The following is a 17,715-nucleotide window of genomic DNA, read 5'->3' on the forward strand; positions in this document are numbered from 1 at the left end:
CTCCAGCTTCTAGACTCCAGCATTCCCTGAGAACCTCTCCTCCCAGAGAGGCTGGAGACTGGCCCTGGGGCAGTGGCGGGTGGAGGTTGGATCTCAGCCCCGAGACAAGTGAAAGGGTTAACGCTCCTGTGTCCACTGGCCCAGTCTAGCCAGCTCTCTCAGCGCCTGTAAGTCCGGGCTTGCCTCTGGTGTTCTCTCAGTTTCCATTCCCCTCTTACTCCTTCCACTTGGGAGGACACCCTTGGCACCAGCAGTGTCTGGGGTGTCATTTAATACTGCCAGTAATCAGCACCTCCTGTTTACTGGCTCTCTTTCCCTCATGGCTACTCTTGTCATCCCTGGATCCCTCTCTGCCTCTCTCTCACAGACACACACACACACACACACACACACACACACACACACATGAGGAATGGGATAAAGGGCTTCTGTCCACCGCAATTCCTGCCCCACACAACTTCTCTCCCTAAAACGGATCCGGATCAACTGGGAGGCAGGAAACAGGAGGTAGGATGCGGAGAGCTGGAGGTGCCAACAGCTCTTCTGAACTAACAGAGCAATCGCATAACAGCAAGCTCAGAACAGGAGAATAGTGGAGGGCAAATAGGAGGAGGGCAGACGAAATTAGAAAGTATCAAAGGATAAAGATTCTTCTTCCAAATCAAACAGAGTCATCAGAGTCGAGGATTGGAACACTTCAGATCATTTGTGGGTTTAATATGCCAGCAAAGAGAGGAGAGAGATTGGACACCCTTTCCCCAGTGATACAATGAGAGGATGTCTGTACACTTCACCGCACAGCCATTTTTTAAAATAAATTTATTTATTTATTTATTTTAAATTTACTTTTGGCTGCATTGGGTCTTCGTTGCTGTGCGCAGGCTTTCTCTAGTTGCAGCGAGTGGGGGCTACTCTTTGTTGCGGAGCACAGGCTCTAGGTGCACGGGCCTCAGTAGTTGTGGCACGTGGGCTCAGTAGTTGTGGCTCACGGGCTCTAGAGCACAGGCTCAGTAGTTGTGGCGCATGGGCTTACTTGCTCCGTGGCATGTGGGATCTTCCCGGACCAGGGCTCGAACCCGTGTCCCCTGCATTGTCAGGCGGATGCTTAACCACTGCGCCACCAGGGAAGTCCCCGCGCACCCATTTTACAGGAGGAAGACCCAGGACAGGGTGGAGGGCTGGAGGCATTCAGACCTGCTCCCCTCCCCCCTCCCCCCACAATGGGTCTTCAGCTTCGTGATTGTGAGAAGACAAGGACCACACATCCATGGACACTCCTGATTCCATGTCCGGCGTTTCTGTCAGATGATGTGTCCTGATCTGGGAATGTGAAAATGTGCCCTTTATTTTGCTGCCGGCTATAGGTGCTGGGACGCCCTCCTGAAGCCTTCAATGTGGCTGTTTGCCAGTGAAGAGCGAGGGTGCCCCCATCTGATACCCCTGTCCTCCCACCCCCAGACTTGGTTAATGGGAGAAGTGTTGGGTCAGCCTCAGCCTGGCACCAGACGCCATCCCTAGAGCAAAGGTGAAGTCCAACCTTCCACCAGATGGCTGGAGCCGGCAAGCAGAGATAAGGGTCACACTTTGGACTCCACAGCCAGAGTGGGGGGCAGTGCCCCCGGGGTCCGTGAACCCCGACACCCCTTCTGCTGTGGGTCCTGCTCCCCTGCCTGGTTAAAAGAGGAAGACGGGGCCGAGACCAGGGCAGTGGGGGGCTAGTCAGTCACTCACGGCACGCGCAAAGCGAGATGGGCACCTGCTGCGGGTCACTCTGTCACCACCGCCGCCGGGCCGTGGGGAGGGGGGCGCGGGGGGTTGCAGCGCACGAGGGCGGCGGGCAAGCCAGGGTGGGTGGCGACTTCAGGGGCGAGGGGAAGCGGGGAGGGGTCCCTGCGGAGCGAGCCCTCCTCGGCGGGGGAAGGTGGTGGCCGCAGCCCGGGCAGAGCCGCTCGGTCCCCAGGGCCCCATGGGCGCCTACTGCGCCGCGGGTCCGGTGCCCGCGGGAGAGGGAGGGGCCAGCCCGCGGCCCCGCCCCTCCGCCCCCTCCCTCCCGGCCCGGCCCCGCGCTGTCCTGGTCCCGCGGGCCGCTCGGTCCCAGACCCGGCCGGGCCGCGAGGCGGGCATCGCCAGGGGAGCAATCGGCGACCGGGGGGCTGGCAGCGCGGGCAGCGGGCGCCGGGACACCTGCGGACACAGGTGAGTGGCGGGAGGGCGGGGGCGGGGCGCCGGGGCTGGGGGCGCGGGGCCGAGAGAAGGGGAAGCCGGGGCAAAGCTCGGAAAGGACCCTGGGGAGGAAGAGGGACTCAGAGCCCTAGGAGGGAGGATGATTGGGAGGGGGCCCGGGAGACGAGGAACGTTGTTGTCCCCTGCTCGTAACTCAGAGGAAACGCAAGGGGCGGGCTGCGCGGGATTCTGGAGCGCCCCTGGAGGGAGACCAGCACCTGCTTAGGAGGCCTCTCCTCTCCAGGCGCTGCCGCCCCACACAGCGGGTCCTCTATCCAGGTTTAGGGGGAGGGGATGGAGACCCGCGCGCGCGGCTCCCAGCCCCACAGAGGAGCTCCCATTGGCTGGGGAAGACCAGATAGAGCCTGCTCCCACTCGGCTCGTGTGTAAGGCCAGCGGCCGATAGCTGTCTGTGGCCTGGAGGGTCCAGGTAAGGGGTGGGGCAAGCTTTTCAGTAAAAGACCAGATAGTAAGTATTTCAGACGCTGAAGCCGCTGTGGTCTCTGTCACAGCTAGCAGGAACGTAGTCACAAGACAACTGTCCAAGGAGGCGGTGTGGCTGTGTTCCCATAACACTTTATTTACGGACATGGAAATTTGAATTTCAAATAATCTTCGTATGTTGTGAAATATTATTCTTCTTTTGACTTTTTCCAACTATTTAAACATGTAAAAAACATTCTTAGCTTGTGGGCTGTGCAAAAACAGGTGGCAGGCGGGGCTGTGTCCAACAGGCCCCCTGCGGCTCCGCACCCTGGACACTCACCCCGCACTCCCGTGTATGGAGGAGGGGAGGGTGTAGCTAGGTGCAAGGGGCATCCCCCCACCTGGGGGCATCCAGGAACCGAGGGACCCTTGCTCCCAGCTACTCTTAGGACTTCAGCATCCTTTGAGGCCATGGTAGGAGCTGGTACCCCAAATGCGCAAATGTGAGGGAGGGGGCATAGTTCCAAGGGGCTTCCTACCCAGCATGTCGGCGTGTGCCCGACCCCCACCAAGTCATAGATGAGGCAGCTGTGCTCTCCCAACAAGTAGTCTTGGCCCTCCCTCTCCCCTTCCCTCTCTTCCCCTCCCCCTCCCCCCTTCTGTCTCCAGCCTGGTGCCACCCACTGATCAAGGCTGGCCCTTCCATTCTTTATTTTCTCTCTGCAGCCTCAGCGGGTCCCTTTCTCCTGAACATTGGAGTTATGACCCTTGGGAGGTGACCCAGGAGAGAAGGGATGCACGCCTTTGGTCCTCCCAATGAGGGTAGCCTCCAAGGACTGGTGGCCTCCCGCATTGAGACCTATGGGGGCCGGCTTCGGGCCTCCACCCTGAGTACTCCTGGCAGTCTCTATCCCCGAGGAGGCCCCGTGCTGGTGAGTCCAGGCTGTGTCCCAAAGGTGACTGGGGTGGGGCAAGGGGGAGGACACCCAGGCTTTCAAGTCTCTGTCCCCTTGCCAGGCCTTGGACTGCTCTATTCTTAGCCCACACCCCTGCCTTCTTTCGTGGGTTGTGAGGGAGAGGACGGCCGTGCTGGGCCAGGCTCCCGGGACTCCACACCCATCCCAGACAGACGGGGCAGGTGAGGCAGAGAGCCGGGAGGGGCCAGGCCCCCAGTGCTGTTAGACTGGTCACAGGCACGGAGCTGGTGGGGAAGGTCACCAAACCCAGGGTTTGGCACCTCCCAGACTCCCACCTCTACTTGGGAGGAGCCGGTGGACTCCCTGAAACCTGCCTCCCTCTGAGTCAGGCCTGGAAGAAGAGCAAAGGTTCAAGGTGTTCCTACTCTATAGATGGGGAGGGGTGTGAGGGCCTGCCCAGCTCCACCCTCCTGGCGGCCTCCAGTGCTGACCAAGGAAATGGGCGTGGGGGCACAGCAGTCTTTCCCTCAGCCTCCAGGCTCTCCCTCCACCTTGAGGTCAGTTCTGCTTCCAGCCGGGGGTATCCCCTGCCTGGCTGGAGGAGGGTTTGGCCCTGGGAGGCAGCTGAGGGTGGGAAGGGAGACTAGGATGTCTGTGGGGTAAATCAGGCCACGGGCAGATCAAGGAATGTGACCAGGCCTGCCCAGGAGGAGACTTCTGGCCCAGGCCTCAACTTCTCACACGGAAGGGCTGCCACTCCCAGCTGGATGGGACATGCCCCGGGGAGGAGGCCGCGTATGTGAGTGCCCCCATCCCCACGTGCGCGGGAGGCTGTGAGGGCCCCAGAACGCGTGTGCACCGGGCGCTGTGCACGCACGGCCATGGTGCAGGGAGCACACACAGGAGTGGGGTTGGAGGGGGACGCTGGGACACACGCAGAGCCTGGGCATGTGCGTGCCTGTGCTCCTGCGCTGCATGAGGCCCCGCTTCTACCCCCTGGAACCCCTGGGGACCCGGGCCTGCTGGGCCCCTGCCTGGCCCAGCGGCCTCCCTGGCAGTGGCTGCTGTGACTCAGGGCCAGAGCGGCTCTCACCAAACTGGTTTGAGGGGAGAGGTGAGCCGGCCCAACTTGCCGGCATAGGGGATGCTGTCCGGAGCCAAGCCAGGCCCCACTGCTTGTCTGGGACTTCTGTAGGGAGAGGACACCCCCAGAACTCCCCCACTCCCCCTCCAGGATCCCAGTCGCCGACGCCTCCAAGGCTATGTCCCCTTTACCAAGGGTTCTGGCCCGGCCCGAGGCCTGTCTCCCCTGAGGCTGCGAGAACCAGATCCCGAGAAGAGGCATGGAGGCCCCTTTGGGGCTGGGACACCTCACTTCCCCAAACTCAAGGTAAGGGGTCCCTCTCCTCCCATCCCCAAGCTCACAGCCTGAGCTGCGATGTCCTCCAGAGACCATCAGAGCTGAGAACACGGGAGCCCCTCCAAGAAGCAGGGTGCGGCTCTGTCTAGAGACCCTCTCAAGGGAGCATCTCTAAGCCAGGCTGCCTCGTAAAGATGCCCGCTTGATGGGCAAGTGTCAAAATGTTCCTGAGACCACTGGTTCCCTAAGTCCCGTTCTGGTCTCCACCTGAAGGTCCCTCTGAAGGGTTCAGTCTCAGGAGAGCCCTGGAAGGTATCTTTCTGGTCAGGGAGCCAGGGTCAGACCCCTTTGTCCAGGGACCTTTCTGCAGACAAGGTGCCTCTCCATCCGTGTTCCGGCAACACCCTGTACCATGTAATCCCAGCCAGGATTGATCCTCGTCCCTCGGGCCTGCGTGTCCTCACTCAAGCTCAGGGCAGCTTGCCACCTCACACACACACACACACACACACACACACACGCAGCCCTTCCCGGGCCAGGAAGTGGCCAGGACTAATCCCCTCTCGGCGCCCCCAGGAAGTCACCAGAGCCCACGAGCTGGAGGTGAGGCTGCACACGTTCAGCATGTTCGGGATGCCCCGCCTGCCCCCAGAGGACCGGCGGCACTGGGAGATCGGAGAGGACGGTGACAGCAGTCTGGCCATTGAGAAGTCCTGGAAGGAGCTGGTGCCTGGGCACAAGGTGGGCCTGGGGCACAGTGTCTGTCCCCGTGGGGTCCTAGACACACACACACACACACACACACACACACACACACACACCTCACCTCTGCCCCGGAGGAGGGAAAGGCCTTGGGCAGTGGGGTCTGCAGGGACAGCACTTGGAGGCATCTTGCTGTAGCTTCAGATCCCGGCCCCGCCACATACTAGTGAGACCTCGGTCAAGACAGCAAACCTCTCTGTGCCTCGGTCGCCTCCTCTGTGACCTGGGGACAACACCCCCTACACACTGGAGGATGGGTGGAGGGTTAAAGGCTTTCTGTGCAGTAGATCTGGTAGCATTCAGCAGATGGCAGCTGCTGGTCTTGTTCCCCAGCTGAACCAGCCCTGTCCCCACCCAGGAGATGAGCCGGGAGCTCTGCCACCAGCAGGAAGCGCTGTGGGAGCTACTGACCACGGAGCTCATCTACGTGCGGAAGCTCAAGATCATGACAGATGTGAGCCACCCTCCCCGCCCCATCCCCGGCAGCCCCGGCCCCCCGCCCCATCCTCGGCCGTTTACAGTGTCCCTCGAATCACCACCCCCGTTCTCCAGACCGGAAAGGGCACGGCTGTTGGGGAGAAGGGGCAGGACACCAAGATCCCCCTGACCTGAGCCCTGCCCGGGGTCTTGGGAGAGAGGCTTGCGGTACTGAAGATGGGGGTGGGGATGCTGTGAAGGGCGGGCTAGGCTGGGGTCTGAGAGGAGGAGGTCAGGCGCTGAAAGCCCTTCCTGCATCCAGCTCCTAGCCGCCGGTTTGCTGAACTTGCAACGAGTGGGTCTGCTGACGGAAGTGAGTGGGCACTCGGGGTGTGGGACCCAGGGAGTGGGGGGCGGGGTCACAGAGCGGAATTGCCACCCCCATTTACCCTGCCCTCCCCACTCCCCTCCTTGCTCTAGACCCCAAGCAGGCTGCAGGTCCCACCCAGCCCCTGCCACTCGGGCTTAGCCGTCCCTGCCTGCCCACGGCCCGTGCTGCCCGCAGGTCACCTGCGGAGGCATGTTCCGCTCCTTCCTCCAGGTGTCAGCTGAGACCCTGTTTGGAAATGTCCCCAGCCTGATCCGAGCCCACCGGAGCTTTTGGGAAGAGGTGCTGGGGCCCACCCTGGAGGAGACGCGAGCCTCGGGCCAGCCTCTGGACCCTGTCAGCCTGCAAAACGGCTTCCTGTCGGTGAGGCGGGGAGATGGGCCCCATCTGGATGGGGCAGGACTGGGAGAGCCCCAAGGGGTCCTGTCCGCTGGAATGCTCATACCACTGGCATCCTGCCGTGACTCGAGGGGGTCCAAGGGCACGACCCTTACCCCTAAATACCACCTCACCTCTTACCTTCATTCCACCAGTATGACCTCTGTCCCAAGGGCTCTTCGGGCTTCTGGAGCCCCCAGAGGGCAGCTATCTCAGGGAAGGGCTACACCTAAGTTCTCATCGACCATGAAATCTTATGTCCGGGACAGAGGCCCATTGACAAGCAGCAGGGGCCTAAGCGACTTGTCCCTCAAGGGCCTGGGGAGAGGGGATGTGAAAGGCCACAGGGTACCCAGAGCATGAAGGGTGATAAGAGAAAGCAAGAGGCCCAGGATCCGACTTTCTACCAGTTCACTGGCCAGGGAAATGTGGCTTTGCAGAGTTGGATTGGGGTAGAGAGGCAGGGGGACAGTCTCCTGGGGGCCGTTGGTGGCCCTCTTCCCCAGGAGCAGGGCTCTGGGCAAACCTCAGGTCACCACCCCATGGCCGGGCTGAAATGGGATCCGCAGTGCCCTGAAAACGGTCCAGCTAAATTATTGATGACGGGTGAGGTCCAGAGCAGCGGGGCATGGTGGGGGCTGAGGATGGAGCTCAGAGGGCGGCAGCGGGTTGGCCCCTCGGGATCTCAACTCCTCCTTGGAATCCAGAGAGGGGGGCTGGAAGTGGTGGGAGTTGGGATTGGCGGGAGCTGGACTGAGGATCTAGGCCAGGCTCCGTCCCCAGCCCGTTCCCCGTGTTCTGCAGCCGAGCCCGCCCCTCATCCCTCCTTCCCCTGCCCGCTCCCCGCCCCACAACTGTCCCTCCAGTTCAGCCAGCGCTTCCAGCCCTACATCCTGTACTGCCTGCGAGTGAAGCAGACCATGGCCTACGCCTGGGAGCAGCAGGACAGCAGCCCTCTCTTCCACACCTTCGTGCAGGTGGGCGAGGGGCTGCCGGGGAAGGGGGATGCGGCGGACCTTGATCCGAGGCTGATGGTATCCCTGGGGCGGGGCAGGAGGGTGGCTTGCAGCCCCCTGACCCCTGCCCACCTGCCCTGGCAGTGGTGTGAGAAGCACAAGCGCTCGGGGAGGCAGACGCTGGGGGACCTCCTCATCAAGCCCCACCAGCGCATCACCAAGTACCCACTGCTGCTCCAGGCTGTGCTCAAGAGGAGCCCCGAGGCCCGCGCCCGGGAGGCCCTGACCGCCATGGTAGGGCCACCAGGGCTGTACCCTCGGGAGTCGGGGGCTGGTGAGTGGGAACGGATCCCCAGGAACTCTTGAGGCCTCTTTCCTTACGTGTATGTGCCAGCGTGGCACTGAGGTCGCTGGCTGGGTGGGACGTACAGGCGAGGAGCTGAGCTGTCCTCCCTCCACACCCCACCCTCACCTAGATCGCAGCGGTGGAGTCGTTCCTCCGACACATCAACAAGCGGGTGCGCCAGGGCGAAGAGCAGGAGAGCTTGGTGGCTGCTGCCCGGCGCATCGGGCCCTACGAGGTCCTGGAGCCGCCCAGCGAGGAGGTGGAGAAGGTGAGAGAGGCGGAGGGAAGCGGGGTCCAAAGAAGCAGGGCCCCAGGAACAGGGATGAAGCTGAGGCCTGCAGCGGGGAGAGGCGGAGGTGCGGGCCCTACGAGGTCCTGGAGCCGTCCAGCGAGGAGGTGGAGAAGGTGAGAGAGGCGGAGGGAAGCGGGGTCCAAAGAAGCAGGGCCCCAGGAACAGGGATGAAGCCGAGGCCTGCAGCGGGGAGAGGCGGAGGTGCCGTGGGCTGTGTGTGCCCATCCTTCCTTCCTGAGGGTGAGGGTCCCAGGGGCCAGGTACAAAGGGGTAAAACGAAGGCACTGGGATGCTTCCTGTCCTCCAAGAGGCGGGACAGCCAGTGCCCTGCTCCTGTGCTCTCTGCGCCCTCAGAACCTGCGTCCGTTCTCCACGCTGGACCTGATGGCCCCCATGCTGGGGCTTGCTTCCGAGCACACCAGGCAGCTGCTGCTTGAGGGGCCTGTGCGCGTGAAGGAGGGACGAGAAGGGAAGGTGAGGGGGCTGTGGGAGGAGCGAAGAAGATGGGAGAGAACTGAAGAGAAAGAAGGGAGAGACGATGGGACACAGGATGCGTCAGAAGGCTGGAAATGGGAGAAGAGGGGTGTGTGTGTGTCTGTGTGTGTGTGAGTCTGTGTGTGTGTGTGTGTGTGTGTGTGTGTGTGTGTGTGTCTCTGTGTGTATGTGTGTGTCTGTATGTGTCTCTGTGTGTGTCTGTGTGTCTCTGTGTGTATCTGTGTGTCTGTGGGTGTCTGTACGTCTATGTGTGTGTCTGTGTGTGTCTGTGTGTGTCTCTGTGTGTCTCTGTGTCTGTGTGTGTCTGTGTCTGTGTGTGTCTCTGTGTGTGTCTGTGTGTGTGTGTGTCTATGTGTGTATCTATGTGTGTGTCTGTATGTGTCTCTGTGTGTGTCTATGTGTCTCTGTGTGTATCTATGTGTGTCTGTGGGTGTCTGTATGTCTGTGTGTGTGTCTGTGTGTGTGTCTGTGTGTGTGTCTGTGTGTGTCTTTGTGTGTCTGTGTGTGTCTGTGTATGTGTGTGTCTGTGTGTGTGTGTCTGTGTATGTCTGTGTGTATCTGTGTGTGTCTGTATGTGTCTCTGTGTGTGTCTATGTGTCTCTGTGTGTATCTCTGTGTGTGTCTGTGGGTGTCTGTATGTCTATGTGTGTGTCTGTGTGTGTGTCTGTGTGTGTGTCTGTGTGTGTGTCTGTGTCTGTGTGTATCTATGCATGTCTGTGGGTGTCTGTATGTCTATGTGTGTGTCTGTGTCTGTGTGTGTCTATGTGTGTATCTGTGTGTGTCTCTGTGTGTCTCTGTGTCTGTGTGTGTCTGTGTCTGTGTGTGTCTCTGTGTGTGTCTGTGTATGTGTGTGTCTGTGTGTGTGTGTGTCTATGTGTGTATCTATGTGTGTGTCTGTATGTGTCTCTGTGTGTGTCTATGTGTCTCTGTGTGTATCTATGTGTGTCTGTGGGTGTCTGTATGTCTGTGTGTGTCTCTGTGTGTGTGTCTGTGTCTGTGTGTGTCTGTGTGTGTGTGTGTCTGTGTATGTCTGTGTGTATCTATGTGTGTGTCTGTGTGTGTCTATGTGTCTCTGTGTGTATCTCTGTGTGTATCTGTGTGTGTCTGTGGGTGTCTGTATGTCTATGTGTGTGTCTGTGTGTGTGTCTATGTGTGTATCTGTGTGTGTGTCTGTGTGTGTGTCTGTGTCTGTGTGTATCTATGCATGTCTGTGGGTGTCTGTATGTCTATGTGTGTGTCTGTGTCTGTGTGTGTCTATGTGTTTATCTGTGTGTGTGTCTGTGTGTGTGTCTGTGTGTGTATCTGTGTGTGTGTCTGTGTGTGTCTATGTGTGTGTATCTGTGTGTGTTGGGAAGAGGGCGTGGTTCTGGCTTTGCTCTGCTTGCTGGCATGGCCCTGAGTCAGCCACTTTCCTGCCTATAAAGTGAGAGATGGGCCCAAACTGACACGGCTCTCAGCTCTCCTATCCCACAGCTCTGCACCTGCCCACACACCCATGCGTGAGCCCCAACCCCTGTCCCGCCTGCCCCCGCTCCAGCTGACCCTCGTCTCTCTCTTCGCTTGCCCTCAGCTGGATGTGTACCTGTTCCTCTTCTCTGATGTGCTCTTGGTGACCAAGACCCTTCGCAGGGCAGACAAAGCCAAGGTTATCCGCCCGCCCCTCATGCTGGAGAAGCTTGTGTGCCGACCGCTCCGAGATCCAAGTATGTTTCTCCTGGGGGGAACTTTTCCTTCTCCCTTCCCATCGGCTGGAGAAGGAGAGGTTGGGAAGGGGATCAGATAAAGTCCAGCCCTGGAAGCAGACCTTCTCCTCCACCCAGGCAGCTTCCTGCTTATCCATCTCACCGAATTCCAGTGTGTCTCCAGCGCCCTCACTGTGCACTGTCCCAGAGCTACAGACCGTGCCCTATGGCTGGAGAAGACCCAGCAGGCCCAGGTATGTGAAGCCAGGTGTGGGAGCAGGGGGATGGCGGGGCCCCGGAGCTCAGACCCGGTGCACAAGAGTGGAGGATGGGGAGAGAGAGGGTGGGGTGCACACAGCTTCAGACCGGACCTCCTGCCCCTCTGGTGCTCCCTCGAGAGGGAGACACAGCCTTGACCAACCTTAAGAGCATGGAAGAGGGACTTCCCTGAAGGTCCAGTGGTTAGGACTCCACGCTTTCACTGCCGAGGGTGCAGGTTCAATCCCTGGTCAGGGAACTAAGATCCTGCAAGCTGCATGGTGTGGCAAAAAAAAAAAAAGTATAAAAAAAAAAGAGCACAGAAGAAAGCCTTTGGCCAGCTAGGGTACCAGTCCCTGGGAGAGCCAAGACAGCCTCCCCTGAAGGTTTCGAGGCTGTGAAACAAAACTGCTGAACTTGAGCTTCCGTTCAGCAAACATGAACGGGGCACCTGCTGGGTGCGCACAGGCTGGGTGCTGGGGCATCAGAAAAAAATATATAACTCCATTTCTGCCCTCACAGAATACATGCTGCAGCCTAGCTAGACAAACAAGTATACAAATAATAGAAATGTGTGGACGGAATGGAGCTAGGGCAGGGAAGGACGGAATGGAGCTAGGGCAGGGACGGAATGGAGCTAGGATGGTTCACTCTGTCTGGTGGGTTGGTTGGGAGAGGGACTGTGCAGAGGACAGGATGCTTCAGAGGACAGAGAAGGCTTCACAGAGGAGCTACTTTCTGAGCACCGCAGGCGGATGTCTCGGAGCACGTCAGGGCAACAAGGTGGGCAGGAAAGGCATTCCAGATGGAGAGCAGAGTGTGCGAAGGTCGGGAATCGGAAGCAGTTGTGTGTGTTGAGAGCACCGTCAGCTGAGTGGTTGGCGTTACCAGGGCATCAAGCACAAGGGCAGCACAACGGCAGAGGGGCCAGGGGGGAGGTGCCACCAGATCATGCCCATCCCTGGATGCCGTGCTGGGGAACTTGAACTTTGTCCTGTAAGTGACACAGAGGCAGTAAAAATGTTAACTAGTGGAGTGGAATGACGGGGCGGGGGGCAGATTTATGCAACAAAAGCTGAAGGAGTTCAAAAGAAGGGAGACCCGAATGGAGCCATATTGGTTACTGCTTGGTGCCTTAAAGCAACAGAAACGTATTCTCTCACAGTTCTGGAGGCCGGAAGTTGAAAATCAACATGTCAGCCAGGCAACGCTTCCTTTCCATAGCTCTAGGGGAGCCTCCATCCCGGCCTCTTCCAGCTCCTGGGGGCTCCGGGTGTTCCTCGGCCTATGGCAGCATCACTCCACTCTCTGCCTCTATCTTCACGTGGTCTTCCTCTCCACGTGTCTCTGTGTCCCAATCTCCCTTTCCTGTCTCTTAGAAAGACACCGGTCATTAACCCAAAATCCAGGATGACCTCATCTTGAGATCCTGCACTGAGGATCTATGCACATCTGCAAAGACCCTTTTTCCAAACAAGGCCACTCACATTCACAGATTCTGGGGGTCAGGACCTAGACCCATCTTTCTGGGGCCACTATTCAACCCACTACAGGAGCAGAATTGCCAAAGAAGAGGGAAGATTTGAGTTGGACTTTAAGGATGGGGAAGACCCTGAGCAGAAGACTTAAGGGAGAATTTGGGCTGGGTTGGTTTGGGGGACAACCAGCATGTCTGTCTGAGTCTGGAGGGAAGGGTTTTGTGTGGAGCCAGTGATGAGACGCCAAGTTCTAGGGGACCCCAGGGCTTGTAGAAGAGTGCGGACTGGACGAGACTGAATTGAATTGGGTTGGCAAGTTGACACCAGAGCCACCATAGATTCTTTCTATTTATTTATTTATTTATTTATTTATTTATTTATTTATTTATTTATTTACAGCTGTGTTGGGTCTTTGTTTCTGTGCGAGGGCTTTCTCTAGTTGTGGCAAGCGGGGGCCACTCTTCATCGCGGTGCACGGGCCTTTCACTATCGCGGCCTCTCTTGTTGTGGAGCACAGGCTCCAGACGCGCAGGCTTAGTAGTTGTGGCTCACGGGCCTAGTTGCTCCGTGGCATGTGGGATCTTCCCAGACCAGGGCTTGAACCCGTGTCCCCTGCATTAGCAGGCAGATTCCCAACCACTGCGCCACCAGGGAAGCCCCACCATAGATTCTTGAGCAAGGGAAGGCCATGGTGAAATCCGTGTGTTTTGTCTTGAATTGTCAGGCGGCATGTGACAGGTGGGCCGGGGGAGGGAGAGATTGGTGGCAGGAGATTTCCCGTACTAGTTTGGGTATGAAACATAGAGGTTGAGTGCCACAGCCTTAGGGACATGGTGCAAAAAAAGAAGAAAAGAAGAAGAAAGGAGCTGAAGAAGAAAGAAGGACAGGTGAGCCTTAGGGAGACCGATAGAAGCCTCTACCGAACCCATGGTTCAGACCCCAGCTCTGCCTCTTACTAGCTGGGTGACCTTGGGTGAGTTATGTGGCCTCCCTAGTTTTCCGTTTCTTCACCTGCAAAATGGATATAAATAATAACAGTCCTTGTCTCATAGGGAAGATTCAAAGAAATCATTCAGATTAAGCAGGCAACATGGTGCCTTGGTAACTCAGGTCCACAAGGCCAAGGATGACTTGCTCCTGAGGTTCCTGTGTGAAAGGCTGCTTTGGCAATGACAACTGAAATCATTAGAAAGGGAAACCTGTTTGTCTAGTTGTTGCTTCCTGGGTGGCGTGGGGCATGGGTAGCAAGGTTTAGTTTTAAACAGAAGCACTTTGGAAATGAGGTAATGGGAGACAGCCAAGTGGAGACCTCTTAGGGGTTTGTGGAAATATGGAAACACAGACTAGAGTTCAGGCGAGAAATGAGGGTGAACTATGAAAATTGCTAAGACAGCAGATCCTAAAAGTTCTTTTCGCAAGGAAAAAAATGTTTGTAACAACGTCCGGTGACGGATGTTCACTAGACGTTGTGTGGATCATTTCATATACACACAAATGTTGAATCATTATGTTGTACACGTGAAACTAATATAATATGTCAATTATACCTCAATTTTTTATAAAAAGAAGAGGCATTTTGAACAAGTTAAGAAATCATAGTGTAGACGATTTCTAAAGAATGCAACTGCACTATTTTTAAAGAGTTTAAATCAAAGTAGCGCTTCTCATAGGACTTGCTTTAATGAGTAGATTATAATGATTTGTCGTTTGCACGTTAGGTAATTAGGGCTTTGAAACTTTGGAGGATGCGTAAAAAGAGTCTTGTTCTTTAAACAATTTTAAGCATTCTTCCCACAGTCTTACCTATGGCATCGTATCAAGATGTGGAGAGCTTATTCGAGAAAAGGAAAACCAGAGCTTAGTCTCTGTTTAAACACTGTATTTAAAGATTCGAAATTATGAGAGTAAAAAATAAACAGGAGGTTTTTGCCATTAAAAAAAAAAGAAAGAAAAAATGATGAAAGGCAGAATCTCAAGGTCTTGTGTCCTCTAGCCCTTCGGGGCTGTCATTTCCTTGGATACCTAAACAAGATGGTGACGGCGCCCAGGAAGCCAGAGGTAGGGGACAGGTCATCCGCCCTGACCCCTGCTCCAGGCCGGCTCAGAGTCTCCTCTCTCGGTGCAGTGGGGCCTTCTCTCTACACCACCGCCCCCCAGCCCAAGAAGAGACCCGCCACCTTCTCCTTAGAACCCCCAGGGGAACCACTAAAGATTGCTGGCATTTTATTACATAAACTAATTTAGCCCCCAGGAGTTTTACTCCACGCTAACTGAGGTGGAGAAGTCATTTCCGATACCTAACCAAGCAGCGCACAAGCTCCCCGCATCCCCTTGCAAAACCAAGAACCCTGAAACTTTGAAATGAGTTTGTCCTGCCACTGCCTCACACCAAAGTCTTAGGGAATCCTTTTCGCAGTTACCACCAGTCCTTGTAAACCGAAGAGGGCAGTAGAATACCTACTGATCCCAGGGGTCAGTGTTTTTTTCTCCGCCTTACAGAATCGTACATATGTAGATTTATTCCTAGCGGGTCTGGCTGTGTGGCTTCAGCTTTTAGAGAAAATGAGCTTCTCAAGAGGAGAGAGACTGAATCATGGGAAATGTCCATGTTTAGGGGCTGGGAAGAGGAAAAGGAACCAGTGCCGGGAATAAGGAGCTATCAGAGATGAGGCCAAGAGGTGAATGGAGGAAAGAGGTGGGCTCGGAGGGCCCCCAGCCCAGCTCTCACTCATTATCTGCGTCACTTCTCTCAGCTCCGGCCCCACCTGGGAACTGCAGGGATAATGGGAACCACCTTGCAGGACAGACGGGAGAGTTATGTTTGTAAGCTGCTTGACACGCGCCCGGCACTTAATGGGGGTTCCATACATGTTTACTGTTGTCATCTTTAGAAGATGCCAACATCTTCTAAAGGCCAGGGGTGCCCGGCCGAGGGCACCTTCAAGAGATGGTTTTCGTCCGTGTTGGGAGACTTGGGGAGGACAGCGGGTGAATTTGGGAGCCGCTCCAGGGGCGGCAGGGAGAGGAGGCATTTCCTCCCAAGGCTTCAGTTCCCCACCAGGGCAAAGGAAGAAGAACCATGGCGTGGGGGGAGCCCTCCCTTTTCCCGGCTTTGTGGGGATGTCACATTCTGGCCCAGGTACCAGTTTCCTCTTCCTTTCCCACCCTGCCCCCAACATGTCTCTCCTCTTACCCAAGCTGAGATAATCCTCCCAGGGTTGCTAGAGAGCCTTTGGGGGTGGCCAGGGGCCCTTCAAACAGCCCCGTCCCTGGTACCTGATCCCTGGTACCTGAGGTGTCGGGTCCTCCATCCCCACCCCACCCCCTTGCCTCCCTGCTTCTTCCCAGGTGGGCCCACGGGAGAGTTTAGTGGAGATGTTTGTATGGGACAGACGTTCCTTCCAGACCACCCCCCAGCCACCTTCCTCCAGTTCTTTCCCTCCACACACCATCTCTATCCTGGACATCCCAAAGATAAACTTGAACTTGGGTCATATGGGGCCAAAGGGCATCTCAGCAGGCTGCCCCAGCCCCGCCCCGACCCCAAGAGCGGCTCCTCCCACCCTCATTATTCCTCCCCACACTCTGCACAGCTGGGAGATGCGGAAAAGGTCACAGGACCTGGCCTGGTGTGCTGGTCTCCTGCCCCCAGACCCCATCATCCCTGGCTGTGGCCAACAGAGCAAGTCTTATGAGACTGCTAAGAATCCTTGCATGAGCTAGTGACTGGGAAGCCAGGGCAGGAAAATTGGAAATACAAGCCTGAGGTCATTTTCCTGTCCCTGTTCATCCTTTTCTCCAACATGTCTCTTGTACAGACCCAGCTACCCCCTACCCCGTTGTGTTTCTGGAGCGGCTTTGGGAAGGTCCAGAGTTGCCTAAGAGTTGCTGGTTCATATACCTGAAGGGGGTGTGGGAGGGGGATATTCAAATTACTTAGTAACCAGAATGGCATGGGCATCAACCAATCAGAGTAGAGCTTGGGGAACGGGGGTGGGGGTGGGGGTGGGGGCGGGGTCCTAGAGGCCCCCTGCTGTGCCAGATGTTATCCCTCTGCTGCTGGATCTTGGGGGGCAGGGTAATCCTGGCGAAGGAAGGTGGGAGGCTTGGGCAGTAGCCCTTTGCTCACCAGCATGAAAGTACTTCAATATGTGCACAATGATAAGGCCATTCCAGCCAGTGCTGGTATCAGTGCCGCCCCCAGTAGCCTCCACCACCTCTTTTTGCCAAGCCTCCGCCTTCGGCCTCTCCAAGGGTTCCCTTGCCATCCCTCCCCTCCCTCAAGAGAAAGTTGTCCTTTGGTAATTCCTGACCCTTTCTAAGGCTGCCCTTGAAAAATAGTGCAGTTACTGAACTAGGACTCACAGAGAAAGACCCAGTCCCAATTCTGCTTCTCTCTACCTGTGCGCCCTGGAGCAGGTCCACTCATCTTTCTAAGTCTCGTTTTCTCATCTGTAAAATTGGCTAATATACTGCAGGGTGATGGTGTGTGTCAAATGACTGCCTGCATGTAGAGGTGCTTTATAAACCACTTCTCAGATGTCACTATTTTATTCTGGTGGCGCCTGTATGAAAATGCTAAGGAAGACAAAATATAATGTATCCTCTCTCCATTCCTCTTGGGATGGTCTTGTTGTCAACTCTGAAGGACAACAGAGTCCTCAACCCAGGACAAAGCCTGCCCCTGCCTGCCCTGGTGGTAGGAGAAAGAGTAACCTGAGGGCCCAGCATCATTCAGAGCAATTATGCCACCATCACCACCAATCAGGGAGGGCTTCCTGAAGGAAGAAACAGACCAGACCTTGGCTTGCCAAGGGGATGTGAGAGGCAGGAAGAACGTACAGGTAGGAAAAGGGGCCTTATGTTTACCCCACACATCCTAGGACCAGCTCAAGATTTCAAATACTGGCTCCGTCCTACTTTCCCGCGGCATGACCTTGGCAGTTACTTAACCTCAGAGTTTCTGTTTCTCAGGAGTAAAGTAGGAGCAAAAAAATCTGCCTCATAGGGCGGTGGTGAAGGTGAAGCAAGATAATGTATGTAAAGCACTTAGCATGGTGCCTGGCATACAGCAGGTGCTCACTAAATGAGAGCTCTTAATGAAAGTATCCCCACCCCAGGTCGCCCTGCAAAAGCTGAAGGCAGAGGAGTGCATCCAACGGAAGAGGGAGCTCCTGGCCCTCTATCAGGACCGGGACGGGGAGTCCCCAGGCCCCAGGCCCTCCACGCCTTCCACGGAAGGCTCTGAGAGCAGCACAGAGGGAAGGTAAGACCTACAGGGCGTACAAGGCCTCCCAGAGGAGGGGGGCTGCAGGCAGGGAGGGAGGGCAGAGGAGC

The 17,715-nt window shown here is 56.7% G+C and overlaps 1 protein-coding gene and 1 long non-coding RNA gene across 19 annotated transcripts in view; one reads left to right on the top strand and one right to left on the bottom strand.

Moving 5' to 3' along the window:
- PLEKHG6 (pleckstrin homology and RhoGEF domain containing G6) overlaps positions 1-17,715 on the top strand; it is a 38,712-nt gene that overhangs the window by 19,305 nt on the left and 1,692 nt on the right. For 2 of the 18 annotated variants that reach the window (XR_014233185.1, XR_014233186.1), the window contains exons 1-16: positions 2,050-2,196; positions 2,468-2,692; positions 3,376-3,581; positions 4,801-4,956; positions 5,503-5,667; positions 6,047-6,142; positions 6,428-6,478; positions 6,671-6,856; positions 7,738-7,848; positions 7,972-8,121; positions 8,304-8,441; positions 8,820-8,939; positions 10,531-10,663; positions 10,781-10,896; positions 14,993-15,201; positions 17,499-17,644. Coding sequence is in view for 15 of the 18 variants with exons in the window: in XM_082349779.1 (XP_082205905.1) it covers positions 3,444-3,581; positions 4,801-4,956; positions 5,503-5,667; positions 6,047-6,142; positions 6,428-6,478; positions 6,671-6,856; positions 7,738-7,848; positions 7,972-8,121; positions 8,304-8,441; positions 8,820-8,939; positions 10,531-10,663; positions 10,781-10,896; positions 14,993-15,056; positions 15,727-16,073 (1,971 nt within the window). In the remaining 3 variants the exon portion in view is untranslated. Of the gene's footprint in view, positions 1-2,047; positions 2,197-2,467; positions 2,693-3,375; positions 3,582-4,219; positions 4,366-4,800; positions 4,957-5,502; positions 5,668-6,021; positions 6,143-6,427; positions 6,479-6,670; positions 6,857-7,737; positions 7,849-7,971; positions 8,122-8,303; positions 8,442-8,819; positions 8,940-10,530; positions 10,664-10,780; positions 10,897-12,279; positions 12,735-14,992; positions 15,202-15,726; positions 16,299-17,026; positions 17,223-17,498; positions 17,645-17,715 lie in introns of those variants that run through there. The other 16 variants (XM_082349779.1, XR_014233187.1, XM_082349783.1 and 13 more) reach the window with 16 other exon arrangements.
- On the bottom strand, positions 688-2,016 carry LOC309609014. The gene is made up of 2 exons (XR_014233193.1): positions 1,732-2,016; positions 688-1,320 (listed from the first exon to the last, which is right to left on the bottom strand). It is a non-coding gene; the product is annotated as an uncharacterized lncRNA (long non-coding RNA).

The sequence above is a fragment of the Balaenoptera borealis genome, assembly GCF_965194805.1.
Source record: "Balaenoptera borealis genome assembly, chromosome: 13".
NCBI lineage: Eukaryota > Metazoa > Chordata > Mammalia > Artiodactyla > Balaenopteridae > Balaenoptera > Balaenoptera borealis.